The sequence below is a fragment of the Aythya fuligula genome, chromosome 4 (assembly GCF_009819795.1).
Source record: "Aythya fuligula isolate bAytFul2 chromosome 4, bAytFul2.pri, whole genome shotgun sequence".
Classification (NCBI taxonomy): Eukaryota; Metazoa; Chordata; class Aves; order Anseriformes; family Anatidae; genus Aythya; species Aythya fuligula.
The window spans coordinates 14,036,333-14,062,306 of NC_045562.1; the positions used below are offsets into that span (position 1 = coordinate 14,036,333).

General features: G+C 41.8%; 1 protein-coding gene across 1 annotated transcript in view; it reads right to left on the reverse strand.

Annotated features, from left to right (window-relative positions):
- Positions 1-998: 998 nt before the first annotated feature.
- TECRL (trans-2,3-enoyl-CoA reductase like) overlaps positions 999-25,974 on the reverse strand; it is a 58,307-nt gene continuing 33,331 nt past the window's right edge. Inside the window, exons 4-12 of the mRNA XM_032187546.1 lie at positions 24,687-24,790; positions 13,365-13,480; positions 10,991-11,096; positions 9,204-9,276; positions 7,796-7,839; positions 4,609-4,666; positions 3,228-3,313; positions 2,777-2,822; positions 999-1,126 (exon numbers count right to left, since the gene is read on the reverse strand). Coding sequence (XP_032043437.1) covers positions 999-1,126; positions 2,777-2,822; positions 3,228-3,313; positions 4,609-4,666; positions 7,796-7,839; positions 9,204-9,276; positions 10,991-11,096; positions 13,365-13,480; positions 24,687-24,790 — 761 coding nt within the window. The remainder of the gene's footprint in view (positions 1,127-2,776; positions 2,823-3,227; positions 3,314-4,608; positions 4,667-7,795; positions 7,840-9,203; positions 9,277-10,990; positions 11,097-13,364; positions 13,481-24,686; positions 24,791-25,974) is intronic.

A 25,974-nucleotide genomic window follows, 5' to 3' on the forward strand; every position in this document is an offset into this window, starting at 1 on the left:
GAATGAAACTGGAATTAAGATATACTGAGTTAGGCCATAAATGCATGCTTAAACAGTTCTGATTCTCTTGCTGTCTCTAACTACAATTGTGCTTCTGCATGGCAAGGATCCACTGATGTGCAAATGGAGCTAAAGAGAGTTTTCAGGACTTGAATAACAAATCCAGGGGATTCTAGAGGATCCCCTGGAAAATAATGTCCTGGAAAGCAAAGTAGCAGTGAGAACTTACTGGCCAAATTGAAGTGGAGCAGAAGCCATTCATCTGTGGCAGTTCAGATAGGGACTGAAATTTTGTCAAAATCCCTCTCCTTTTTGATAACAAGCTGTAATCTGGTTCACCTTGTGCCCAAGGATTTCACAGTGCTTGATACAAGTTAAAGTGAACGGTGTCCAGATGCAGTTGGGCATTGAACAAGAAGATCTTAACATGCTTGTTAGTCCAGAAAGTCTTCTGCCATTTCCAGAACTGTTTAATGTGAGAAAGGGGGTATGGATATATATGATGTACCCAAGGTCATGCAGCAAATTAGTAGCAAGTTGGGAAGCAGCTCACAAACAGTCCCCTCCAGGGACTGCGGGGCTGATCTGCCTACCTGAAAATAAAAGAAAACCAGATATCTCTGCAGTGAATCATTTTAAGCCAATTTGTATTGAACATTTTGCTATCAGAATCAAATAAAAAAGAAAGATGGGGGAAAAAAAAAAAAAAGTTGTAAAAGTAGTCTAAACTGTTTTAACAGCTTAGCAAGTCATCCTTTGATGTGATGCTTTAGAGGAGTTGAGGCAGGACATGCTGTTTCTGTGCAGTTTAATAGATGCAAAAATCCATGCATCTGGTCAACATCTAACGCCAAACCTTAAAATCACCAGATCTGAATGCATGCAGTTGAGGTGTATTCCATTAAAGTTTGTCCTCTTTGGTTACTGAATTAAATGGCTCATTTGCTCTGCATTAGTTATTGAGCTGTACACTCTAGGCTTCAACTCTTGTGAAGGGCTCAGAAGATGATAGGAATCATAGCTGCTTTTCTCCGCACCTCTGGATAAAATTTCTTCAGGTACAGCTTGTGTTTCTTTTGGGCCCAGAGAGACATCTGGATGACCATCAGGAAAGCAAAAATGCCGACTATCAAGAAAAAAGGGAACAAAGAAAAAAAAAAAGGATCGTGTTTTCTTTCAGTGTTTGTTTCTGTGAACACAGGAGGGTTTAGGGAAAAGTCTGAAGTCTCTTCTGTGGGCAGAGACAAGTTAACCCTGCCCTCGTTCTCAGCCTTGCAGTGGCTGTGATAACGTGTCCTGAGGCTCACAGCTGCCATGTCAGAACGTGTGCAGAAGATGTTCACATCTTCTAGAGACACCCTGAAACACCTCTGGCCTCATCATAAATCACGGCCTCCTTGGGCCTCGTGCAGTCGCAGCACAGAATTCTCTGTGACCACACACGACTATTTCTCTGATTTGCTTCTGGCCTATAACACTTCTTCATTTTTACCCTCAGCCTCCAACCGCAACAGGGAGCTGTGCTGTAACGTCTTGTTGTACAGCTGGACCCTGGAGCAAGCAGACAGCCACAGATGAAGCTGTCCAGAAGTGAGGTCTCACAAAAGCCTCAGTGTAGATGCATTGGCCCCTGCTGTGGTCATCAAGGCTCAGTAAGAGGTCTTTTAGGTTCCCATTCTTTCAGGCTGAGAGGTAAAGAATGTTTTCCTTTTTTTTTTTTTCTTTTTTTTTTCTCTCCAAATTCAGTACCCGTTTTCTCCCTTAAAATGAGCTGGGGGATCAGATTCATCTGGCATCTGGCCAAGTTATGTTTGGGACAGTCACTGAAAGGATGTGCACACAGCATCCTTTGCTGTTTTCTGCCCCCAGGAATGCAGCCCTACAATGCCCCTGAACTTTCAGATCATTTCCATACCTGGACCTGTAGCACAAAAAAATGTTTTATCTTTCAAGCAAAATTAAAAGTTTTATTTTTATTTTGTCATGATGGAGTTTAAGCTGCTTCTGAAATCCCTTCCTTTTTCATTTGTAAACCACGTGGGGCTACTTTTTGCAAGTAATTTTTATTGTTTTCTGTTTTGGAATGGCAAGATAATTAAAAAGTGAATGTTCTGGAGAGCTCAGTCCCAGGGAGTTCAGTCCCAGGGACCATATTTGTACGGGTATTTAGGGCTCTAAGGATTCAGGAAAATACTGAGCAAGATCTGCAAACACTGCTAAGCAGGTTGATATTAGGAGCTGGGTGCCTGATAAAAGCAAGTGGGAAAATCCTGGCACCTTTGTGTGTCTTTGCTCATTGGAACTACTCAGCATGATGATCCTTAAGGGTCCCTTCCAACTCAGGATATTCTATGATTCTATGTCTTTTTAGCTCTTCCTATTAAAAGTATCACTCCAGGTTTACAGTGAAAAGAAAGTTCCCTGTATCATGTTTGACTACAAATGAAAAAAAAATATGTATTTTTAAATTAAATTTCAAAGTTAATTTTCACTGTGAAAAGTGAAGAAACAATAATACTTCACAAAAAAAAAAAAAAAAAAAAAAAAAAAAAAAAAAACAGGTTTAGATCCAAAGAAGCTGACTGGGGGTGTCTCAGTAGTGTTTGTGCCCCCCACAACTTTCTGAGGGTAGCGCCTTGAAGGTTTGTACAGTCATGTCACTGGGGAGATTTGATGACAGTATTTTGTGTGCTGTAAATTTGGGGCACTTTTTAATTTTACAGAATTCACCTCCACAAACAATTTCAGAGCTCTCTCTGCTCTATTTCAAACTTACCTGGCAGTGTTTGTGTCATCACCGTGAAACTAATCCAAGAGCCAACCTGTCGCAAAGGTAAAGGCATTGTTAATTGTATGCACAAAACAGAAGGGAAAATCTTCACAAGAAGAGTCTAACACTTTGCACTGGAGAGAGAAGGGGAAAAACAGCTAGAAAGGGGCCACCCGGTGTGCTGTGTGAGGGTGAAGAGATGGGGGTAAATCATTTGGTTGCTGGGGACTCTGCAATGGAGGAGAATATATTCAAAAGTCACGCTACACATGTGAGGGAAGAGAAGGGCTGGTGGAGAAACATTTGTGGGAGCAAGGAGACTCTGAAACAAAAAATATAATGCTTGATGTATAGGGAGATGTGTGGAGGAGCTGCAGACTTGCTGTGGACACAGGCTGAAAGTTTTACAGGACCTTACAACCCGCCCTTAGCAAAGAAACAGGAGAAAGTCACGTACCTCATATGTATAGTTGGGACAGGATACCAGCAAGAAGAGCCATGTGAAGGGGTTGTAGGTTGGACTTGGAAAACAGGCTTTACTTCCTTTATAAAAGAGGGAAAAGAAAAAAGAAAAAGACAAGCCCGTGGTTTTATTACAGGGAGGGGAACAAGGCCCTATAACAACCTAACTATGTGACAAGGGTCACTTTGGTCAATGCTTCCAAAGTATAGCTATAGTCTGGAAATTTTGTGAAATCTTTGAGACAGCAAAGCTGCATTTATCCCAGTGAGAACACTGCTTAGCAAGCCACGTATCCGTTTGTACAGGAAAGGTTTGGCATGTCCAAAGGATAAGACCTTTGTTCAGAGGAAAAGAGAAACGAGTAGTTTAATGTGTACTAGCCAGCAGGAGAGTGCTAAGGGCACTCTTCTGGGATAGAAAGGACGCAGATGTATCTTACTCAGCCTGACTCCTGGCCATGAACCTGTCCCCTCTTGCATCCTCATCCTTTGTTCCTGAGCAGAACAGGAAAACAACTCCAGAGCTAACAGCATGACTCTCCGCAGCCACTGATAACGCTCATATAAATTGCGACATTTCACTTTTCGAGTTATCGCAACAGTTCTGTCTTTAATACTTGTAGGCACTGAGGATGCTTAAAAAAAAATGATTTTGCTGCTTTTAAACTGCTTTAGACTCCTTGCAATAAACAACATAAGCACCTGCCTAACCACAGTACATCAAAAGCTTTCTGGAACAGAAGAAACTGACTTCAGTGTGTGAAGTTGATTGTACCATGGTGAAGTATTTTCTTGAGCAGGATGCTATTGTGGGAAATTACACCATTATTATCTGAAAATATATTTTATTTTCTAGTGTATCCAGTATATATAGGTTTTGTTCGCAAGGTATAAAAGATCCTGAACGAAAAACATACCTGAAGCAGCCTTTAAAAGCATACACATGCACACTTAGATAGATGTCTGTGTAAGTATTCATGATTTTATCGTGTGTTTGTACGTATGTGGATGTGTATCTGTGCATGAGATGGGTATATCTAAAACCCCAGCAATTTCGCTTTTAAAATTTTGAAACTGATTTACAATTGAATTCTCTGTTGTCAACAGGATGCTTTAGAGGAATTCCATGCTTAAATTCACACTTAAATTGTAGGTGTGTATAATTAAGATAAATTTGCTACAAGTTTTAGAACAACAACAAGTGTTGTTAATATTTCCTTGTCATCACATTTATTTTGAGCACATCATACTGATGGCAAGGTACCTACTTAATCTTTCTTTATTCCATGCTTGTAGATACATAAATTATTATATACCAGCAGAAGATGGATGGGTTAAGCACACTTCAGTCTTAAACAGACAAATATGAAACAGACCTGAGTGATTTTGGTGAGCTAACGCTACGTTGATAAAGTGATTTCCAGCTTCACACATCTGCAAGACATTAAAAACATCTTTTCAGTTGTATGCCTAAAATGCTAGCTGTGTTACAGTGCATAACCAGAGTCCCCCCCATCCTCTACAGCTTTGTCTCTGTCTCCAAAATATACTCTGGAAGGACTTCCACAGCCACCCTATGGGAGTGGATAATGGATAATAATCAGGAATTTAAAAGTAAAGGGAGCCAACATTATTCCTTGTTCTGCTACTCTCTGCTTATGCCATTTCCAGCCTAACCAAATTCTCACACTTGATATTTAATATTTAGTTGGTTAAAATCTTTAGAAGAGGCACCAGGTCTCCCTGTTTGGTTACATAGCATGTAGAACAAGGTGGCTTCAGGTTTGTCTGGAGAAGAAAACCAAGTAAATCAGTAGAACAACCTCATTTTGTATTTTTCATTTTTCCCTTGTTTTATGAAGAAAATCAAAATGGTAGTAGACATTTCAATCTCGGACTGAACTTTTTTATCCAGTTCTGGGTTTGAAGACCGATTTCTCCTCTCACACTGAAAAAATGCAGTGTTAAAAAGTTATGTTTTAGTGTATTGTTTATCACTCTTTCTTTTTTTTTTAAGCTGGCAAAAATCAAGAAATTAGAATAATAAGGAGGAAGACTGCTAAAAGCTAGAGACATTAAAAGTGTAAAGTCACAAAATTAATACAGAAAAAAAGTGAAATATGATTTTTTAGGCCAATTATGAAAAAGGCAGCCATAACAAACTTCAATGAAAGCTAACTGAAAGAAATACAGAAGTTAATTTTGTACTGAAATGTGCCATTACCTGAAAGAACATTGCAGATAGCATTGCTGAAGAATTTTCCTCTTTTTGGCAGAGAGATTTCTGTGTTTTTTGTTAGGAAAGTTGAAATCAGTTCTCCTACTAGCAAAGCTGTTATTCTGCATGGATAGGTAGTCATGGGTCAAATCCTGCAGTCCTTTTATTTTGTTTTAATTACAACTACCTAGCTGTCATCTATCATAAACACCAGATGTAAAACATTAAATAGGCAGAAAAGGAAATTCTACTATAAAACATTATATCAGGAGCTGTAATTTTAGCCACAGCATTAGAAGTGCATTTAATTTAGGTGCTTCTGATTACAAACTAGGAACATGATTGTTTCCGTTTACAATTGCTTCAAAGAAAAAAGAAAAATGTTTAAAAGTTTAAAGAGTTTTTGTGAAACACTGCACAGATTGAAAGATGTGCTACCTATATCACTGTGGAGAAAAACAGATTTATACACTATAGATAACACGTAGTAATTCTATAATCGATTGTAAGTTAAAGCAGGGAAAGGGCATTTCTGCTGGGATTCTCTCTGGATCACCTTTGGCTCTGCAGCTGCATTCAGCTAGTAAGTAGCTCTTATGTCACTCTTTAGAAACGTGGCTGGTAATGCTCTAAATTGAAAAGTACTGCTAAACGTAAGCCAGTCTTCAGAAATATAAAAAGTGGGGCAGTGGAGAAGTGCAGACAGAAGCCTTAGCATCTTTATGAGGCTGAACTGTTGAAGTCTACATCCTGTTTCCCCTCTTTGCATTCCACGTGTACCCTGGAAGATAACCATCCCTGCACAGCTTTGAGCAATTTCTCTAAATAGGAAAATCTTTCAGAAGGGCCTGCTGACACTCTTCAAATTACTCTGTACTGTTGTTTACAGCAGCTATGGATGCATACACTTAAATCAGGATATGTACTAAAGACAAGTCCTTAAAGAGAAAAAATAAGTCTTACAAATATTTTATTCATATGTTTAAGAACCTTGTGAAAACAGCTTCAAATCATTTACTTTTGTATGTTGCTGTTTTAAGTTGTCAGAGGATCTGCCAGCATGAGGTCTGAAAGAGAAAAGTTTTGAGTTTCCTTGGGTATGAATTCCTCTAAAGAGCTGTAGGAATTCAGACCACAGATCTTCTGATGCAGAGCTCGAGCGGATGGCTGTATTGTGCAGCAAACATCCTCAACAGGGCTCTTGGCTTGCCTTGATGGCACCCTTTTCCATGAAAGTTATAGCAGAGCATGTCACAAGAATGTTTCATTTAGATATCTGCTCCTTTGCAGAGATCTTGTCAAGGGCTAGTTTTACTGGCAACTAGTTGGCTTGGTTTCAAGTAATCCCTGAGCTTCGGAAGGGTGCAGGTGGTCAGGCTCTGGGTGCACCACTGCCCACCACAGCCTCCTGGCACCACACTATGGGACTATTGCTTCCAGCTGCACAGCCCCATGAAGTAAGCCTCTTCATGTGAGGGTTTTGCATGTCTTTGCTGTGCCTTATTTGGGCAGGAAAAGCTGAGGACTGCATGGCCAACCCCAGAGATGAGCACTGCCAAAACTGTGATCTTTAAGGGTTCTGATTTACGGAAGCATTTAAATTTCGCACAGGAGCTGTTTGAGTGCTTTTCAGAATAGTGTTTGTCTGAAGGACAAGATATATTGCTTTCTTCTCTTACTATTGTATTTCTGGAAATTGATCTGCAACTGATTTTCAAAGAGGCTGGCTGCTTCAGTTACCCATGCTTGCTTGGGTAAGTTAATACTCAGCCATTCCAGCTGCAATGCCAACAGAAGATGGAAGAGAATACACATTTTCATGTCAGAATTTCTTATCTTACTGAGCCTCTGCCCTAGGATATAGTTATGTTCATTGAAACATCAGGTTCAGCAGTCACCTGTGGGTGCAACTATGCATTTTCCTCTCTTCCCAGCAAAGACTATTTTGACTCTCCGTCTAATTTGCAAGGTTTTATATCTCTCAGGAGATTTTTTTTAATTTTTTTTTTAACCTGTGTTGAATAGCCTGTTTGAAATACATCCTCAGAATGATCCAGGTGAATTGTTTCTTACAAATACTTGCACGGCTGTGAGTAGTAATAATCCTGATGTAGTCCTCACAGCTTGCAGATGCAGTGCATTACATTAAGCTCTGTATAGGCACGTAATACGAGGAGACCTCCTGGCCCAGAAACCTTGGTAGATTATCACTAAATCCGGTCAAATGACACAGGACTGGGAGAGTGGACATATATACACACACGCATAGCAGCATTACTGCATTTTGCTAAATCATGAATTGTTCCTATTACACAATCATTAATATATATATTTTCTGTACTTACCAGAAAACCAAGGGCAGCAAGAGACACTTGTCTATGGCCAAATGCTAGAAAATAGAATGAAATGATAAATTGCGTTTTACAGTATGCACATGGTTTGCTATGGGTGAAATTAATCTAGTGCTGAGGAGCAGAAATACTTCTTTCCTGACAGGCTCTGCAAGAAGGAGTGGATATTATCACGCAGTATGAAGACAATGCAAATAGCAAAGGCACTCTAGAAATGCCAGTCTTTCCACCACTGATCTCAAGGTGGTTTTCACCTAACTTTTCCTATCATTTGTCAGCTTCACTCATCCAAGTACTTTGTCAAAACAGTTGGTGGTTATAATCCTTGGAAAGGCAAGGGGAGGAACAAAGTGAACATCAGTGGGAGAACCAGGCTGGCGGTTACATCTTTATCCCTATGTTTTGTCCACAGACCCTTCTATCTACTTGAGCAGAGAACCCAGGACATAAGCTAGACATTATTTTTTTGAGTAGTGAGGCTTTACTGTATCTGCTTCACAGTCTCACCATACAAGAGGTGTATTTATCCTTCACATTTTTTACCTGCCCTTCACCTGCCATCTCCTTTTCGCTATCGTCCCCAGACCACTCTAGTGCAGTACCATGTTCATCTCCAAAGTTACAGTTTTCCTGTAAACCGTGGTCATGGCTGAGGGCCATAAACCATATGTACGTCCCTCACTTCACTGACCAAGCCTCATCCAGCCTTTACTTCTGCGAATGTTTTTTCTCTGGCTGGTGCATGGCTCTGTTTGCCAAGGGCATATGCGAAAGCTCCTGCCCAGAATGGGCAGCGCATGTCAACAGCTGAGTATGTAGCTGCTAAGCAGATGTTCTTCATGGGCCCTTTGTCAGCCTGGTCTGATTTACCACTTCTGCGTTCCCCCTGTAACTATCTGCTCGGCTTTCCTTACCTGTCGCCAAAATAACTATCTTTGGATGTGGCTGTGGAGGTCACCTTCTCCTACATCCAAAATAACTCTATCCAGCTAACTGTGCCAGAGGGCTGGTGATCTCCAGCGCTCACCCATTATATAATTGTCATTTTAAGGCAGTGGCAAGTTAAAGGAATAAACACAGCTTCTGGCTTCAAGCTGCATCTTGAGCAAAGAGTTTTCCTTATAAATAAAGTTGTACCTACTGATGGAATGGCCCAGACTGATAAAAATGGTGTCTCAGAAGGTTTCAGCCTTGTTTGCAGCATTACTGCCTTGCACATTAGCTATCAGGGACCCAAGAGGAGTGTCACCTGCACACCAACCTTCCTTCTGCCAGTCTCTGTCCAGGTTAGTCATGTCATCTGACGTGAGGGCCAAAACATCTACCGATTTTGGGGGATTTAAGGTTGCACCCCAAAAACTACATAAAACAAAGGTAAATTTTGCACTCTACTTATACATACATGGTGGCGTATATCGCGGATGGTTGATGTAGTATGCGATCCAAGAAGTGAATCCCCAGTAAAAGGCACAGCCCTGGAATGGACAAAAAATACTTTTTTTTTTTTGTTAGAAAGGATGCAAAGCAAGTGTGAACTGCAACTATAAATTCTCATAAGTGCAAAACCCAGATGACTACTGAAAGACTTTGCAGTGGCTTTGTGAGTTACAGAATATAGATCTTTTAAGATGTTATGAAGCCACTAAAAATAAATAAATAAATAAATAAATAAATAGAAAAGGATGCACAGTGCAGATTTTTCATTGTTGAATGTTTTTCATTCCTGTTGTAGGGACTGACATTTGTTTTCTTCTTATTATTTGATTCCAGCACTGAAGGGCACGTTTCTCTGAGTTGAACTATTAAAAGCCTGCGGCTGGTTAAAACAGTTGAGCTGTGACAATACCTTAAATTCAGTATTTCCAGGCAAGATAGAGCTAGCCAAACAGAACGCTAAAGCAGCTGAGATAATAAAGGGCACATCCAAATAGGCCTGTTTTAAACCTGGTGAAAAAAGGCCCTCGGTGCCTTTAAGCTATGTACTGCACCTATCACCATAGATTCAGCCTGGCTCCATCCATTTGTGAAAAGCCAGCACCCCAGCTACCTTTGCTCGGTGACCAAAGCCATGGGCTTGGAAAAGCTCAAGCAGAGATAATTTCATTGTGTTCCTGCCCTTCTTAAGGGTCACTGCTCCCATCCTCTGTACAAGGAAAAAACCCAAACTCACCAGCCAGCCAGCTGAAAAGACTGTGGAGGCTGGATAAAGCCTTTCTACGTGTCAAAGTTAAAGGTCCCACACTTTGTACCTTCTCAGGTAGTGTGCTGGCACTGGCTACAGCCCCATCCCAAAGCAGGGCAGCAAGTCAGACTCTTCTCAACCTTTCCATACAATGCCACTCTGGTGCATGTGCCACAGACGTGAGGGGACAACAGTTACTGTGGGTCTTTAACTCCCACATGCATGGATCACTGTAGAAATGGCACTCTGGCTCCTAAGCCAAATAGGTGCTGTAGCTTATATTCCTTTTTATTTTTCAAAAACGTGTATTGTAACACAGCATCTCTAGTTGTGCATATCTTCTTAGCTCCTTTCTGACTCCGAAATGGAGATATCCTGACCGTATGTTTATCTTCTTCACAGAAATGTTAAATGTCTTGCAAAACTTTGCAAGAGAGGCTCGACAGAGAGTGGGGTGATGCAAAATGACTGAGTTTCAGTAAGTGAAATGAAAGGAAGGAGAGCTTATAATGACACATGGCTGAAATTCGGAGGGCTTTTGGGAGACAGAAGACTTTATGTAGCTTTACTGAGGCTTCCATCTATAGAATGAGATATATATATACTTGTATTTTTAATTAGCTTTTAACTTCCTAATGCAACAGCTGTCTCTTGCACTGTATTCCTATTGCACCAAGAAAGTGGACTGTGATTTCTGTCAGCATTGCTAGTTATTGCAGCAGCATATCTCATAATAAAATAGCATTCAGTCTGAAAAATATCCTGGACATGACAATCAGCCCCTTGGGTGGATGAGCCAAAGTGGACACTGACACGCAGGAGCTAAAATGGACATCGATTTCAATTCATGTCCTTGGGGATATGACCCTGAGATTTTTCTCATATTTATATTTTGACTAATCGTAATCGCTGGGGCTAGAAAATAAATATTTTTTTTTCCTGTCTTCTTCCAAGGACTACTTCAACATGAGGATATTCTCTCTTGCCAAAATAATAAGCACAGTCACCTTTATCATATTTTTCAGAGGAGTGTGCCCTCCAGAAAACTTGTGAACAAATAACGTCTCCAGAAGATGTCTGATGTAGTGTAAACAATGGCAGAAGCAGGCCAAGCTGGAGGGGGAAAAAAAAAAAAAGGAAATGAAGGTAAGCAAAAGATTTATTTTTATTACTTCACAGTTTAATGTCATGAAAAGAACGAGGACTAATATTCCAAAACTGCAGAGTCACAGTGAAACTGTGGGATTTAAGATTTTGTCTTAATTGAAGCATCTGGAACCAAAGATTAATAGAATCATTTTCAGTGTTATACAAAGTTGCTTTTGTGTTGTAGGGAAGCAGCTTATTTTTACTAGCCTTGAATCAAAAAGAGCTCCTAAAGCTCTGAGTGTGATACACAGCCCTGACAGGGCATTAAAACAGGACAGCTGTGTATACAAGCAGACGTCTGCTTTTCCAAAAGACGTCTCCCATGTTTTAAGGCTACCTTAATGCTCCTGTAGGATGTGGCTGACATTTAAAAACATTCTGAATTGCTTCTGAATGGTTTCCTTGTCCTTTGCCAACTCCAGTATCTGCATGGAGGTAGTTTGTATTTCATTTCCTTGTGGACACAAAATGAGATTTTGTTGCAAAGTTAATCCATTCTGATGGCTTTTTTGTTCCCCGTTACAAAGAAATGAGGTAATTGTTGTAGGAATTATTATACTGATTCTCTTTTGAGGAAGATTATGAAACAATAACAGGCACTGCTGATTTGCTTCAGAAAATGAGTTGCGGCTCATAGAGATTGAGTTTCAAAAACAAATGTCAAGAGTGATTCCTGGTGGCATTTTATCTTGGTTACATTTACCATGCTACCAGAGCCTACCTCACTGCAAACCAATTATAAGGCATAAATGAAAAGTGGCTTTCAGCATGTGAAATCTCAAATACTTCTATTATGCATCTTGTATGGTAGCCAGAGTCAAAGATTAAACAATTTCAAAGTAATTAAACCAGAGAGATTTGAGCTAGGAAAATTTCAAATGATTAACAACTTAACCAAAGGCTAGAGCAAACTTCCAGCTTTGTTGGGAATTTTATAACTGATTTGGCTGATGATGAACCCATTAAGGAGGGGTCACTGGAAGGATTCCACACACCCCGTGCCCATTTAAAAGAAGGTAAAAGGATTTCTGACTTTTCTGTGCCTCCAAAAACTCTCTCTTTTTAAGTGTGTGAGCAAAAGAAGGAAGGCAAATATCTTGCAACTCTGGATTTGAATTCATCTATTCTGTGTTCTCGTTCCCAGCTCCACTAACTCCCTTGATGTCTCTCACTAACACCCCCAGAGTGGGGACAATCAGACTGAAGGTACGTTCCTTAAATGTGAAAAGTTCCCAGCCTGGTGCACAAACCACCATCCTGTAGAAGGGTCATGGCAGGTGGCAGCAAAGCCAGGAGCCTCTGAGGCAGTTATGGTGTTTTGCTGCTTGCTACTTTCTCATCTGCAGCAGTTCTTGATCACTCACATAATCAGATCTGCTTTGTTTCTTCAAGAGTCTTGCAAAAGGCTCGGGCATGGCAGGGACTATCATAGGTCCTAAAAAGTTGTCTTGGTCAGCTGTCATCTCTTCGTTTCTTTTTGGTATGCTCTTCAGTTCTAGCAGATTAACCAGGCTGCATTTCTTTGTGGTCTGCAACTATTGTATCATAGCTGAGGTGTTTTGTTTTTCTTGTTAGGGGTACTCTTACAGTGATGGAGAGAAACAAAATTGTCAGGTTTGTGCGTCTGTGTGAGCTCCTCTTTTTTTTTTTTTTCTTTCTGTAGAGCTAGATACAATGTGTGCTTTTCACTCTTCCATAGAAGTAGCTAAGCTCTTACTTTTGCTTGTTGTTTAAATTTAATTTCTTAAAACTCTCAAAATTCAAATATGTGGCACATGGCCTTGGAGAACAATTACTCTTTGAAGAGCTTAGCTTCAAAACTAAGGTGAGCACCTAGTTGAAAGCTGGCAGGAGGGCTCCCCATTGTGTGAGAGGGAAGGCACTGTGAAGAGACACCTGAAGAGAGTGGGACACCTGAAGTCTTGTCCTCTCCTCTCTGTCAAGCCTGACTTTGGGTTACTACCCCACGTTCATTATTTTACCTTCTGTTCAGGCTGCGTGGCTAGAGTGCAAACAATTTGGGGCAAATACTGCATTGTGATGCAACTGGAATTGTATTTTCAGCCAGGCTTAGGAGTTCTGCTAAAACTCCAATTTGCTATCGATGAGAGCCATCTGAAATTCTGAACACTGACTCTGGGGACCAGTTTCCAGGACCCTGCCCTGCAAAGCCAGCCACCACCCCTCTGGCTCCCTGTCCTCGAGGACACAGCTCACACAAGTGTCACTTACTGAACCACTGGGTGGCGGAAGTTCTTCGTACTTTCCACTTGATCATAAATAGTTGAGAGGCGAATGTAAAAGAGCAGATATATTAGAAGAGGCCCGGTGTACTCTGTTAGAAAAAACTAGAAATGAAAAAGAAAATAGCCAAATCAGAGTGGGAAATTGTGCCAATAAAGGCATGAGAAAAAGAATAACCCCATCCACAACACCCATTCATCCTTCAAGTGTCATTTCAGCTTCATTTTGAGGATTTAAATGACATATAGGTGTTTTTCTGCTGTCTCTTTAGCAGTGGAGTAAAATCCATCTAGCAAATGAGAAAGCTTTCTGTGCAGAACATTAACCCAATCGTGAAGGTTTTGTGAAAGATGGTCAAAATCACAGTTATCTCCTCTTTCTACTTCTGACTGTGCCATAAGATCCCTATTTTGAATCTAAATACCATTTAAATCGAATGCCCGAAAGCTGAAGGCAGCTTGCATTGCACCAGTGTTTTTTGCAATTATGCAATGCACTGGTCCAAAGCCAACCAAGCACGACAGAAGGAAACATAGCTTCGAATCCTGGTTGCTAGCAGAGTCATCTGGAAGGGAGGGATCATGGCTTGAAATTTGGCAGTGGGTAGAAGAGCAGGGCCAGCCTGCCTGGAAAATGGTGTTCTGAGCCTCTGTTTGCTGTTGAAAAGGGATTGCCCTATGCAGGCATCCCTAGAAGCATCCCATAGTGGGCAAACTGGACAAATAAAGTCAGTCTGTAGAGCAGAAAGCAACGATTTCATCTCTCCTCTGCAACCTCAGGTAGCCTCCAAAGCTGAGAGGAGGGAAGAAGCAGGGGAGGGAAGGGGGACATACAATGCCACGAGCCACTTTCAGGTTTATGTTTTGGCTCTGGTTTGCTACAGTCCTATCGCCTTTTGTCATGGCAGATCATTAAGCTAAAAACAGCTAGAGGAAGTAAAGCATGGTTAGGATGACGTGAGGTCTGGATTTGATCATCCATCTCTGCTGTAATGAAATAGCAGTACAAAAAGTACAGTCCTACATGTTTATGAGGGCCAGTAGCTGGTAAATCACAACTCAAGTGCATAGTATTGCTTAAGGTTTTTAACTAACGGGCTGTTTGGCTTTAAGGTGGCCATTTGCACTGCTGTAGAATTAACTGTAACAGGTAAGTACCCACGGCTTAAGGAAGCAACACTGAATTTAGACTACCTTTCCCAAAAACAGTATTTGGCCCGCACTCTGACCCTCATCTGTTCCTCTTACCTCTCTTCAGAAGAGCTTTGAAACAGAAAGTTTTTCTGGCACAAATACTCTACATGTAGTTTTCCTTGCTTTGGGACCCCTAGTACCGTTTCTTTTCCCCTACTGCAGGAGGAAGCTTTGGAAACAGCAGCCTTTAATAGCAAGACTGTGTCCAAAAGTAAAAAACTTGTGTGTTGTTTAGAGGAGAAATGTCACATTCTTTTTTCCATGTGACGCCACGACATTTGTGGAAAAAATGGAATTTAGACTCTGAATGAGCCCAAGAGCAGTAACGTGTCTGTGTGCATGGAAACGTGAGAGCAAGGAGTGTCTGAGAACCCACATTGCTGTAGAACACACCACAGCCACAGAATTATCAGATTTTTGTGTCAGTAACAGTTGTACTGGTCTATTCCTAGCAGTTTGTGAGCTTATTGTGCTAGGCATTCTGCAAACACTAAGAAACTGCCTCTGCCATTAGAACCTAGTGCACTAAATATAGGCAATGATAGTACAGGAAAGAGATGTATAGATAATATGCTCTGGACAGGTCAGTGAACTGCTTGCTTCAGTGTAGCTTTTTCCCTCAGCCATGGGATGCACCACGAAATATGCCCGTAGCTGCCAGCTTTCATCATCTGCTTAGCATGAGCACGCAACAAAGCTGCCAGGAAAAGACTGACAGGACTTAGCACCAGGTTGTGGTTACTTGTCATTGCCCCAAGCGTCCCCTCCTCACCCCATGTCTCATTTCAGGTGCTGAAAGGAAGAGGAGAGCTTCAGCATTTATTAAAAATAAATAAATAAATCCAGCCAAGGCTACAGGCAGCTGAAACCAGGTGGCCGGATAAGGTGATTTTGATATAGGAAGGGGGATGTAGGGCCTCCCCTCAAGCAACCCAGAGAAGCAGCTGCCACGCTGACAGCACCGACAGCAGCTCCCAGGCTGGAGTGTTTTGGAGCTGAGCAGCATCAGCATGCTCGAGGTGCTGTGCAGGCCAGGGACAGCGTCCTGCCTCGTCTGTGTGCCCGTCACATCTCACACAAAGCGCTAATCACCCGTGCAGAGGCATGCACTCTGAGATTTGCAATCAAAGTAGGTATTGTCTAGTAGGCAGGACTGTATTTGCCTTTGTCATGACTGCTTCACATTTCTGGCTTGTAGCTACGATTGGTAGCGTTCAATTTTAGAAGATGAGTTTCAGTTTTACTGCTGTGGAGTATTTTCTTTTTGACACTTTGGGTGAGTTTCGGTCTGTTTCCCTCTGCTCCATCTCCCGTGATCCAATTTCTGCTCTCCTTCTCTGCCCTATTGGTTGTAAATTCACCAGAAGTGAGAAGCGAGTTCCAGAGAAACTCTGCTACAGAGCCCCCTGGTTCAAGCAGGAGGAAGAGAAAGTGGTCTTCAATTAACACAAAATTGCAATCAGTTCGAACCAAAGGCAATCAAAGACAAGCACTATTATTTTTCTGTTGATTTTCAATAAATAGATGCAGCTAAGCCTACCTAGTATTTTCATAACTGGGCTTGCAGGTTGTTAGTTGTATGTTAAGGATCAGTCAAGCTATTATTCTCAGAGATTCTCAAAACCCTGAAAAATTACTAAGATACTAGTTTTTGCTGACAAATCCTGAAAAAAATATTAAATTTTAAACATTAAAAAAAAAAAAAAAAAGATAACATTGTAACTTGTGGTTTCTGGGGAAAAAAAAAAAAAAAGACAAAAAAAAGGGATGATTTAAAACATACAGCGTGTATGCTCTGCAGAAATTGCCAAAACAGCCAATATTCAGAAGAAAATTACTTTTTCTTTATCATCTCATGGGCCTGCCTAGATTATTTTGATATATTTGGTGCAGCCAGATATGGTAGTCCATAATAAACACAAAGATCTTTTCCTGGTGGAGCATTACATCTCTATTACATAGCTCAACAGAATTTAATTCATCATTAACCCCCTGAAGAAATAGAAGAGGAGACTGCCTTTTTTTTTTTCCCCACAGCTGCACACTCTGTATGTCATATTTCATACCATGCACAGTGTCCATTTCTCTTATCTTCCTTCTCTCTTTTCAAGTGTCTGGCTTTACATACTTTGGTTACCTCTTACTCAGTGGCACAGGTAAAGTGCTGCTCTTGAATCAAGACTCTCCCAGGCATGAGCTCCATGCAGGGTGCTGAACCCAAGCTTTTGTAATCACCTTAGTTTTCAGGACCTTGGGAACCCGATTCAGTAATACCTAAACGGGAAGCATCTACTAATAAACAATTGAAATATGGTGAAAGAAAGCTAACACGAGCCTCCAACCTTGTCTCCTAGAGTTGATGAGAGAACTGGGAAAAGCAATACGAAATAACTCCTTTCCAGACAGCAAAGTATCTCATCCTACATAAGCAGGATGGTACCTGCTTCCCTAGAGTTTCCAAAGGCCAAATTTTAAAAATTTTCCCAATTTAAAAAAAAATATATATTTTTTTAAATCCTTTGTTCAGGTTATTATGCCAGTAACACCTAGCTAAACTAAGTAACAGCCAGGTCAAGAATTATAATCCCAGACCTGATGAGGCAAAGGATCTATTTAGGGAGAGCTGAATGCAGCAGAGGTGAAAGGAGGTGTTTGAAGTGTTTCACTCCCTGTAACGCAGAGGGAAGGCGAGGTGAATTTCCTGGCTGTAGGGACAGCTGGCGCAGTGCCTGACACCATCCCAACAGGACCACTGCGGGCGATGGAAGGATTTCTGATGTGAGCTCATAGGACTGCGTGTACAGCTTGGGAAAAGGCAGAAAAGGGCAAAAGGAAGCTATAAATAGAGGGGATGGACTAGAAGGAGCCTGAAAAAAGTCCAGGAGAACCTTTATAAATGAACAGCCCACAGATTAGCAATCTTCACATGAGGGCATCAGCTAATTCCTCTCTGTAATGTTTACAACGTGCCCTTTTTGTAATACCATACGGCGCACCCGAGCTGGTATCATGTTGCCTTTTGGCATAGTCTCACATTATCTCATTTATGACAAGCTGGAGAGTGGAGCTGAGGAAAGGCTGTACAGCCTTGTCCACGCTGATCCCTTCCTGCAGCCTTTTCCATGCCATGTAGGGGCAGTTTCCCAGTTGGTCAGTGCTGGTTGCAATGGTTTCTCTCCCAGTGCCAACGGGATGTCTGGGTTCAAGCAGGGGAAGCGTTGGCTGTGATGTGAGGGCAATACCTGCAGCCAGGACAAGGATTTGGGGACACTGCCTGAAACTCTGAGCACAGCAGGAGATTAAAAAAAAAAAAAATTCATGTGTGTCCTGGGTAACTTTGATGGAAAAACAGCTGCAGGATATAAATTATCTAACAGACGGAGCCGAGTTTCTCTGATAAATGTGAGACAAAGGCATTAGATGCAGGTCTGAGCCAGGGTCAGACTGAGACAGTACGTGCCACGTTAGGAGGAGGATCTCCTGATACCAGACAGGCCATTACCATAGGAGGGTGTACACACAGCAGCTGGGATTTCTGAGGAACCCACAAGAAACAGGCAACTGAATCCCCCCCAAGTCCCCACATCACATTAAACTTCACATCTAAACTCTCTTAGACTCTTTTTACAATCCCAGCCCAAAGTATGCTTGAGCTAATGATCATTAAAGAACTTTATTATTTCTGGACTAATTTCTACTTCATGTGCTCTGGTACCTCATTAAAGGTCGTATAGTTACCTGGGGATGATAATGGCATCGTTTTAGCAGCGTCTTTAAATCTTCACCTTTTAAAAAGTGTTGTATTTTCCTGTCTGCAGAAATCCTTGGCGGCAGCAGTTTTGCATCAGGTAGTAAAATTATTAAGGGCTTTTTGAATATTCAATGATTTTTTGTCCAGTTTTCATGGAACTGGATGACCCATTCTGCAGGATCTGAACGGTGCAAACAGAGGCACCTGAAACTCTCCTTGTCCGGGCAGATTTTACAGTGACTCAGTATTTAGGAGTATTTAAGGTTTCATTGCAGTATTTACTGCAAATACCAGAGATAGGATGGATTTGTTGGAGGGTTTTACAGGCAAATTGCAGCTGATGCAGGAGCTGGAGAGCCAACAGCGATACACTCTGCTTCTTCCTGAGCCAGGCCTGTGCTTCCTCTGGGGAAAGAGGCAGGGGAAATCACTGCTTCCTCCCATCTCTTCTCCTGAGTCTGTCTGAAACATCCAGCAGGGCACAAGACAGCTTAATACCCTGCACAAAATTCTTCCCTGAGAGCATGTGGCTTTACAAGTTTCTCCTTAAAATGGAAACTAACAAATGCTCTTTTTAAACACACGTACACATGCACGTTATGTATATTTGTGCCTATATATACTCAGTGAAGCACTCACGTTCTGTGTGTAACCACAGACCTCTATGAATTCAAACTTTCTGCCAAGTCTTTACAAGGCTTCAATAGCATTTTGAGATCTGCTCTATAATCTGCCCCAAAATGCGTATCCGTCATCTGCTATGTAGACACCTAAATGAAATGGTGCTTTTAAACACCTGGCTATTACTAATAACCCCAACCAGCTCTTGCACAGCACTTTTCATCTCGAAGCCTCACAGTACTTTGTAAAGGAGGGAAATACTGTTATTTTCTTGCCACAGAGCTGGAACAGGAGATACATTCAGTCAAGGTCACCCCACAAGGTGGGCAAGGAGCCTCACTTCCAAAACTCTGGGTCACTCTTCTCTTTGTGTTCACCTTACCCACAGTGTAAGGTTGGACCAAACTTCCCCATCCACAATAATTTTGCCAGACTTCTACGTTTTAGAAGGCCTAAAGCTTCTCACAAATATGTGTAAAGATCGACAAATTGTCAATGTCCCTTGTTTTTCTGCATGCACCCAGGACAGGGTCTGTACTTATCAGCACCATACACTGAGTATCCCTTTGCTCCTTTAGTAGCAGAATTGGTTCAAAGTGTGTGTAACTGAAAAAAATAAACCAGCTTGCTCTGTTTATGCGTATTGAATTCTCTCTACCTTCACTTTGGACTTTAAGCAGTAAAAACTCCAGGGTATTACTATGAACAGCAATACATGGGTTATGCAGCCTGTGCTCTGCTCAACAGCAGCTAAAACATTAATTTCTCTTAGATTTAGTTTTTCTAGTAGCTCCCTAGCTCCCTTTGGCGCCTGAAGAATGGATCTTCTGGCATGGTTCATCACGAGCTGGTGGCATTTGTTGCCGAGACCGGGAGATAAAATTGCAGTGCTGTTTGCCTTACTAGAAACAGAGGCTGAGCAATCCCAATCATCCAGTTGGGCAGCCTCAGCAAAAGAGAGGTCTCCTCTTGCCTTATCAGCTCACTTCACGCTGCCACTGGGCAGTAACAAAGAGCCAAAAGTGTATGTGGCCCAAGGAAAGGCATAAATAATATAAAACTATGGCAAGAAATCAGCCAAATGCAAGCTGTTCTCTCCTGATAACCCTGGAGGTTGCAAACTATTAGACTTAATTAAATGAAAAATAAGACCGATCTTATGTATGTAGTTTGTCTTAGTGAAAGGTTACGGTGTTTTGCGGTGTTTGACTCCGATCAGCTCAAGACTTGGCCAGCTGTACCCCGGCAGAGCAACTCTCACCGTGTGCAATATTGTGTGCTCAAGCAGAAATCTCTGCCAAGTACAAACTGTTAGCTGTAAACCGGAGGTGCTTTGTGTTACCAATAATTATAGTTGGAAAAGTGGCTGTAGAGGAAATAATGACTTTTTTTTTTTTTTTTTTTTTTTTTTCCTGGAGATCGCCTGTGATCAAATTCTCTATTGATCCAAGAGTTTAAGCAATCAGAAAAGTTTGGGGAAATTTCTTGGCAGTTTGTGCTGTAGTCATTCTTAAGCTGCTCAAGGATTTACACAGAGTCACATGTTCTGTATCTTGGGCATTGCTGCCAAGTCCTTCAGGCACCCCACACTTCAATTAAATCATTACTCAGTTGGAAGGGTCCTGTCCCGCAACAGCATGTGAATTGGCCCCAAAATACACAAGCTCTAACATGTTTCCAGTGAGAAATACCTTCTCTACCTATACATGCTGCAGATCCTCAGCTCTCTCTCCTACCTTGATCCCAAATTCCTTCCAAAGCAATAATCATATGAGTATTCTTACATTTGCCTTCTTCACACTGACCCACTGGTTTGCTGGGACTCACAGCCCTCCCACTCCTCCAAACTCCTCAGATCCTGTCTTTTTTCTTAAATTTTAATTGTCTGTACTACTTATTAAATCCCATGAGGAGGACATAAACGTTTACCAAATTCTCTTCCCCTGTTACTGAGTTAGGGAAAGCATCCTAAGCTTCCCCACTAGAAGCTCAGAGCTGATTTTGGTGTAGAGGAGGCTAAGGAAAGGAGTCTACAGCAGTTTGGCAACCTCTTTTTCAAACCCACCGATATTCATAAATTGCTTCACAGCCCCTCATCCCACAGACTTCATGGGATTACTCCACATTCACAAGACCAACTCCTTGTTCTCAGCAATGGTCACAGCAAACTACTCCTCCCCTATTTATCACCCACCTACACCCACAGGGCAGAAAAAAAAACAAACATTTTTTACTATGTGAGTAAGAGTAGAGGACCACGCTGCCTTTACCCCCAAGAAAACAGGCACACCTCATTAAAAATATGTAAATATTTTTAATACAATCTTAATCCTACTAAATATGGTTCCTTCTTTTTTTTTTTTTTTCAGCCAGCTATATGGTTTATAGTAGCAGAAGTCTATTGAAATGGTAACTGTGCATGCAAATGGGGGGCAGGAAGGGGAGGGCTGTGCAAACACAAAGCAAAAAAACAACCTAAGGAACTAGGATAAGCAAATGGAGCAGTTTTGCTGCCAGCCTCAGTATTTTAAGGCTCCCAAGAGTCAAAGTATTTAAGCAATCCCTAATTTTAACTCGGTTACAAAAAATATTTACTGAAGCACTGTGTTTCAGGATTAATCTTTCTTACAAAATTCACAGACTTGGAGGCATAATATATTTTTCACAGCTCCATGTTGTTTTCACAGTTCTATTTTGATCCTTCTGGTAGCCTGCCTGGATAGCAACTAGACAACAGAAGCTGATAAATCAGAAGCTGCAATCACTGTTCAAACAGGGAAAGCTTTAACACTGGTCTGAATTTCGGCAGGAAGAATGGCTTTCTTTTTCCTTTTGACTACAGCAGCTGTACACGTTTGTAGCAGTAAAATGCCAACCATGTTTCAAAAGTCACATGCTGCATCGCAGTGTATAAAAAGAGGTCTCTATCAAACATGCTTAGGCCCCATATTGGACAGAGATCTAAAATGAAAAGCCATCACCACAGTGGTGGGAATTTCAAGCACCTCTGGGGGTGCAGGCTTTGCAGGGAGCATACAGAAGAGATCTGTACACTCAGCTCTCATTCATCTCTCTGCAGATCAGTCAGCAAACCTCAAGCGTGCCACCCAGGTATATCATTGATACTATATCAGTTCCCAGAGTAAGGGAATTGATAAGGCTTGTGCAGAAGCAAATTAGGTATTTCTGCTAATATTTGTTTTACTAAAAAGAAGACAGATGAAAGGGATAGTTCTAACAACATCTATGATGCAAAGAACGTTTTTGTTTTCTCCCTAAATAGCTTTCTAGAGATGCACCTTGAGGGTCTGAATCCTTCTAAAAGAGCCAAGTGAGGCTGGTTTTATACCCACGTTATCCCAGGAAAGGGCTTCATTCTCGAGAGAGTCAGAGCTTAGTTGCTCCAGCAGAGGACAACCGTAAATCCTTCGCAACATTTTGTCTTTCCTCTCTTCCTCAGAGCAGCTCAGCCTCTGGAACTTGTTGACATTTGGGTAGCCCATCAGGGCTGGGGTGCAACCTGAGCCCAGGGGATGTCTGACCTTTCACAGCACAAACCAAACCTATTTGCACAGCCACCGTGCAACCGTGTTTTCAGAAGGCAGAGGCTGAGAAGGAAGCGTCCTACCAAGTGGCAACACCTAAGAGAGTAGGCAACAGGAGACAACAGGCCCTTGAGTCATCAAGGTGATGTCTGACAAGGACTGTAAATCAGAGACCATGCATGCCCCACAAGAGAAAGTGAGGTTTCCTGACTCAGAGATGTATGCTCCTAGACATAGGGACCCAAACTGTATTCACTTGGGAATGGACAACGGCATCGCCTTTTCTTTTACAACATGCCTGCAAGAGGGTACTGCTCCTAGGAGGTGAAAGTGGGTAACCCTTTCCCCTAGCCTCTACCTTTTGAAAAACACGAGCTCCTCTTCTGTGCTTAAATCCCCAAGACTGAAGGACTTGGTGTCCTTCATCCTCAAGTAGGCATCTCAAGTATGATCCCCAGTGAGGTGAAAAGCCCCAGCACACAGACCTCTGTGCTTAGTTTTCCCCCAGCAAGATCCATGCCCAATGCATCATCCCTTGGAGCAACAGCACATCTCCATATGCTCCTGTGCCTATTTTTAGCTTACAGAACTGAATGTGGCCCTTTGTACTTCAGCTATCATTTTGCTGATGAGATAAGAATATTTTTATTCTCTGCCTTGTTTATTTAAATGTCAACCCTTTAAATCATAAGTGTCCCTCCCTGTGTGCATAAATCTGACGGAACAGCAAGGGGGTTTGAATGGGAGCTCTAAGCACAGTAAAAATAGCCGTAAAACTGTACATCCTGTGTGCAAATACATTCTTAATTGCTATTGTTAAAATACAGTCTTTTATGAATTTTTTCCTCTGTTGCTGTAGACTAGCTATAATATAAAATCTCTCCACTGTTTAAACTAAACGATGTGGCCAGGAAGATTTCTCCCACTGAGAATAGAGACGATTTAGCATGTGGAACAGGATGGGGTAAGATGAGTATTCAGAAACTCGTGGAGACAACTTTCTGCACACACAGATCAAATCGTAAAAAAAATGCCACTGCCTGCACTATCAGTGCCTAGTCATAACTGCACTATTTATAATGGGATATTAAGCTTTAGTTATGTTACTGTCTTAGGCTACATAAACCACCGGGAAAGGAGAGAATAAATAAGGCTCGTGCAGATTACTTAGTTGCAGCAAACAGGAGGCCACGCTAATCACACTTTTTGCTTTTCAGGGAAATTCCACAGTTGTTTTTCCATCAGGGATATTTTAAAATGCTGGAGCAGAGATGGGATGGGAGCAGGGGACACAGGACCTCAACTAGTATTAATTAGTATGGCAGCATGGAAATCAGTGGGACAAAGCCTCAGCCTTGGCAAACACACAGATCTCTGAAGGGGTACAGTCACAGAGTGTGGGCTGCTCTAACTCCACTGAAGTAACCTTCTTGTTGCAGCCTGGAGGTTTGGGTCCTGTGCTGGGGCTGGGAAAGACAGATACAAGTCACCTTCTTACTCTTAGGGGTTAAAGCTTCCCAGAGACTGTGCTGCTAGGGGCTACATGCTGACCTGGCTAGTAAGAAATGAATGTGACCTTAAGCAGGACAGATGGATACGTGACTTCATAGTGCTGATCCAGAAGCTGTTTCTTCCCAAAGTCAGAAGCAATTCTGGCAGAAACACCCACCTTGACTGTACTGGTTAATTGAAAAGGAGCTGTGTAATAGCATGTCCATTATATTAAGCAACTTCTAGCAATAGAAGTTAATAAAACCCGTAGTGACCCACTGTAGGACGTTGCTGTAGGACAGTCCCATGCAGTAATTTTCCTGCTTTAGTAACAGGTTCACCAGAAATCCGTATTTTATGTGTTTGTTAATATCATTTCAAAGCTGAGGAGCCTTGCAGCAAATGAATATGTTTGGCTACAGGTCCTGCACAGGCATATAAACCCTGGATAAGTTAAAAATGTTTTTAAAAATTGATCTTTTTTTCCTCAGGCAATATTGCTACGTCCACCTTCTAATCTGTAATTGGAATGTTAGAGTTAGCATGTTGATAACTTGGTTTACTACCAATTTAATTTTGTTTTGATTGCTAATATACTAGTTACACTATTTGACATAGGGAAGGGCAGGCTGAGGAAGTTGGAGCAGTTTGATGCTAAAACACAGTGCACACTCAGATGTCAAGCTTACTGTTACAAGAACATACTTACTGTAGTCCAACCAACCTGCTGACCCAGGTCTGTAAAATACAGTGTAATGATGGAGGACACTGCAAGGCTTTGAATGTTAACAGAGTCCTTCAGGTAGGGCCCATCTGTAAGGACAAAAAGGGAAGAGCAAATGGCATGAACAGCACGCATCCTCTCAGTGGATCCTTTCTGCATAACGTGTAGGCTGCCCTGTTAATAGTCAAAGAGTTAAACCATTTTCTTCAATTCGCATTGCACTCTAGCGCCTATGCCTTACGTGTAAAAGGCACAAATTATATTGTGATTTATTTTGGTGACTTGGTCCTTATTCTCCAGGTTAGCAGCTTAGAGCATTTCTGTGGGAATTATTCTTCTCTCTTTTTAACAAAAGCATTAGGCTGACATGCTGCTGGGCAGCAATGCACAGCAATTGTTACGATGCTATCTCTGTTCATCTGGATCATTAGCGACATGCCATGCAATCATGCAGTTTCACAGATCACTTTTCATTCTGTCTTGCAAGACTAATGGGAAAGTCGATGTTATACAGCCTCTTGGTCACTGATGCCTTTTGATAGTTTTTGCTTGAGTATTTGCATTCTCAGGGTATTTTACAATAGGTTGCACCATCATGATGAATGCAACTTCTTGGGCAAAATCCCCCAGTCCAGGATTTCTTTGTAAACTCTCTGACCTGGGCAGACCATGTGTATCTGAGCATTACGTTCCTTTTCACAGCACTCTGAAGTATCTGTTCCCGATCCTAATGAACCAGGAGTGAACAAGAAAACACATAAAATAGAAAGACATGGTTCTTTTTCAGAGAGGCAGTGAGCTGGATATTAGGAAACCCCAACAGCCACGGGCATGGGGTGTTGCCATGGCTGCAACACTTCTTTCTCTTTCCTAATTTACGTTTTGCATCTCCCTCTGCATCGGTATGTTTGTTCACTGTTTAGGTCAGGGAGGGTGCCAAATTCTACCAGCTGCTCAGATTTCACTTTCTAGGGCTCTGCACTACTGCACGTCCACAGACAAGTGCCACCTGGTCAGCGGCAGCTACAGCTCCCATGGCCACGTCCAGCAAGAACTGGTGTGCTGGCCCAAAAAAGGAGGCAGCCTCCAGTTGTGTCTTCTGATGAAGCTGCAAACAAGAAGTGCAACTGGAATCACGGTGAGGGACCGACATGAGCAAATTTCTCCATGAATGGCTTTAGAAGTGCTTTGTCTTCATTATCTGAGCGCATGCTGTATTCTGAAACATTTTTACACAATGGTTATGGAAACCATTAGACTCCTGTACTGATGA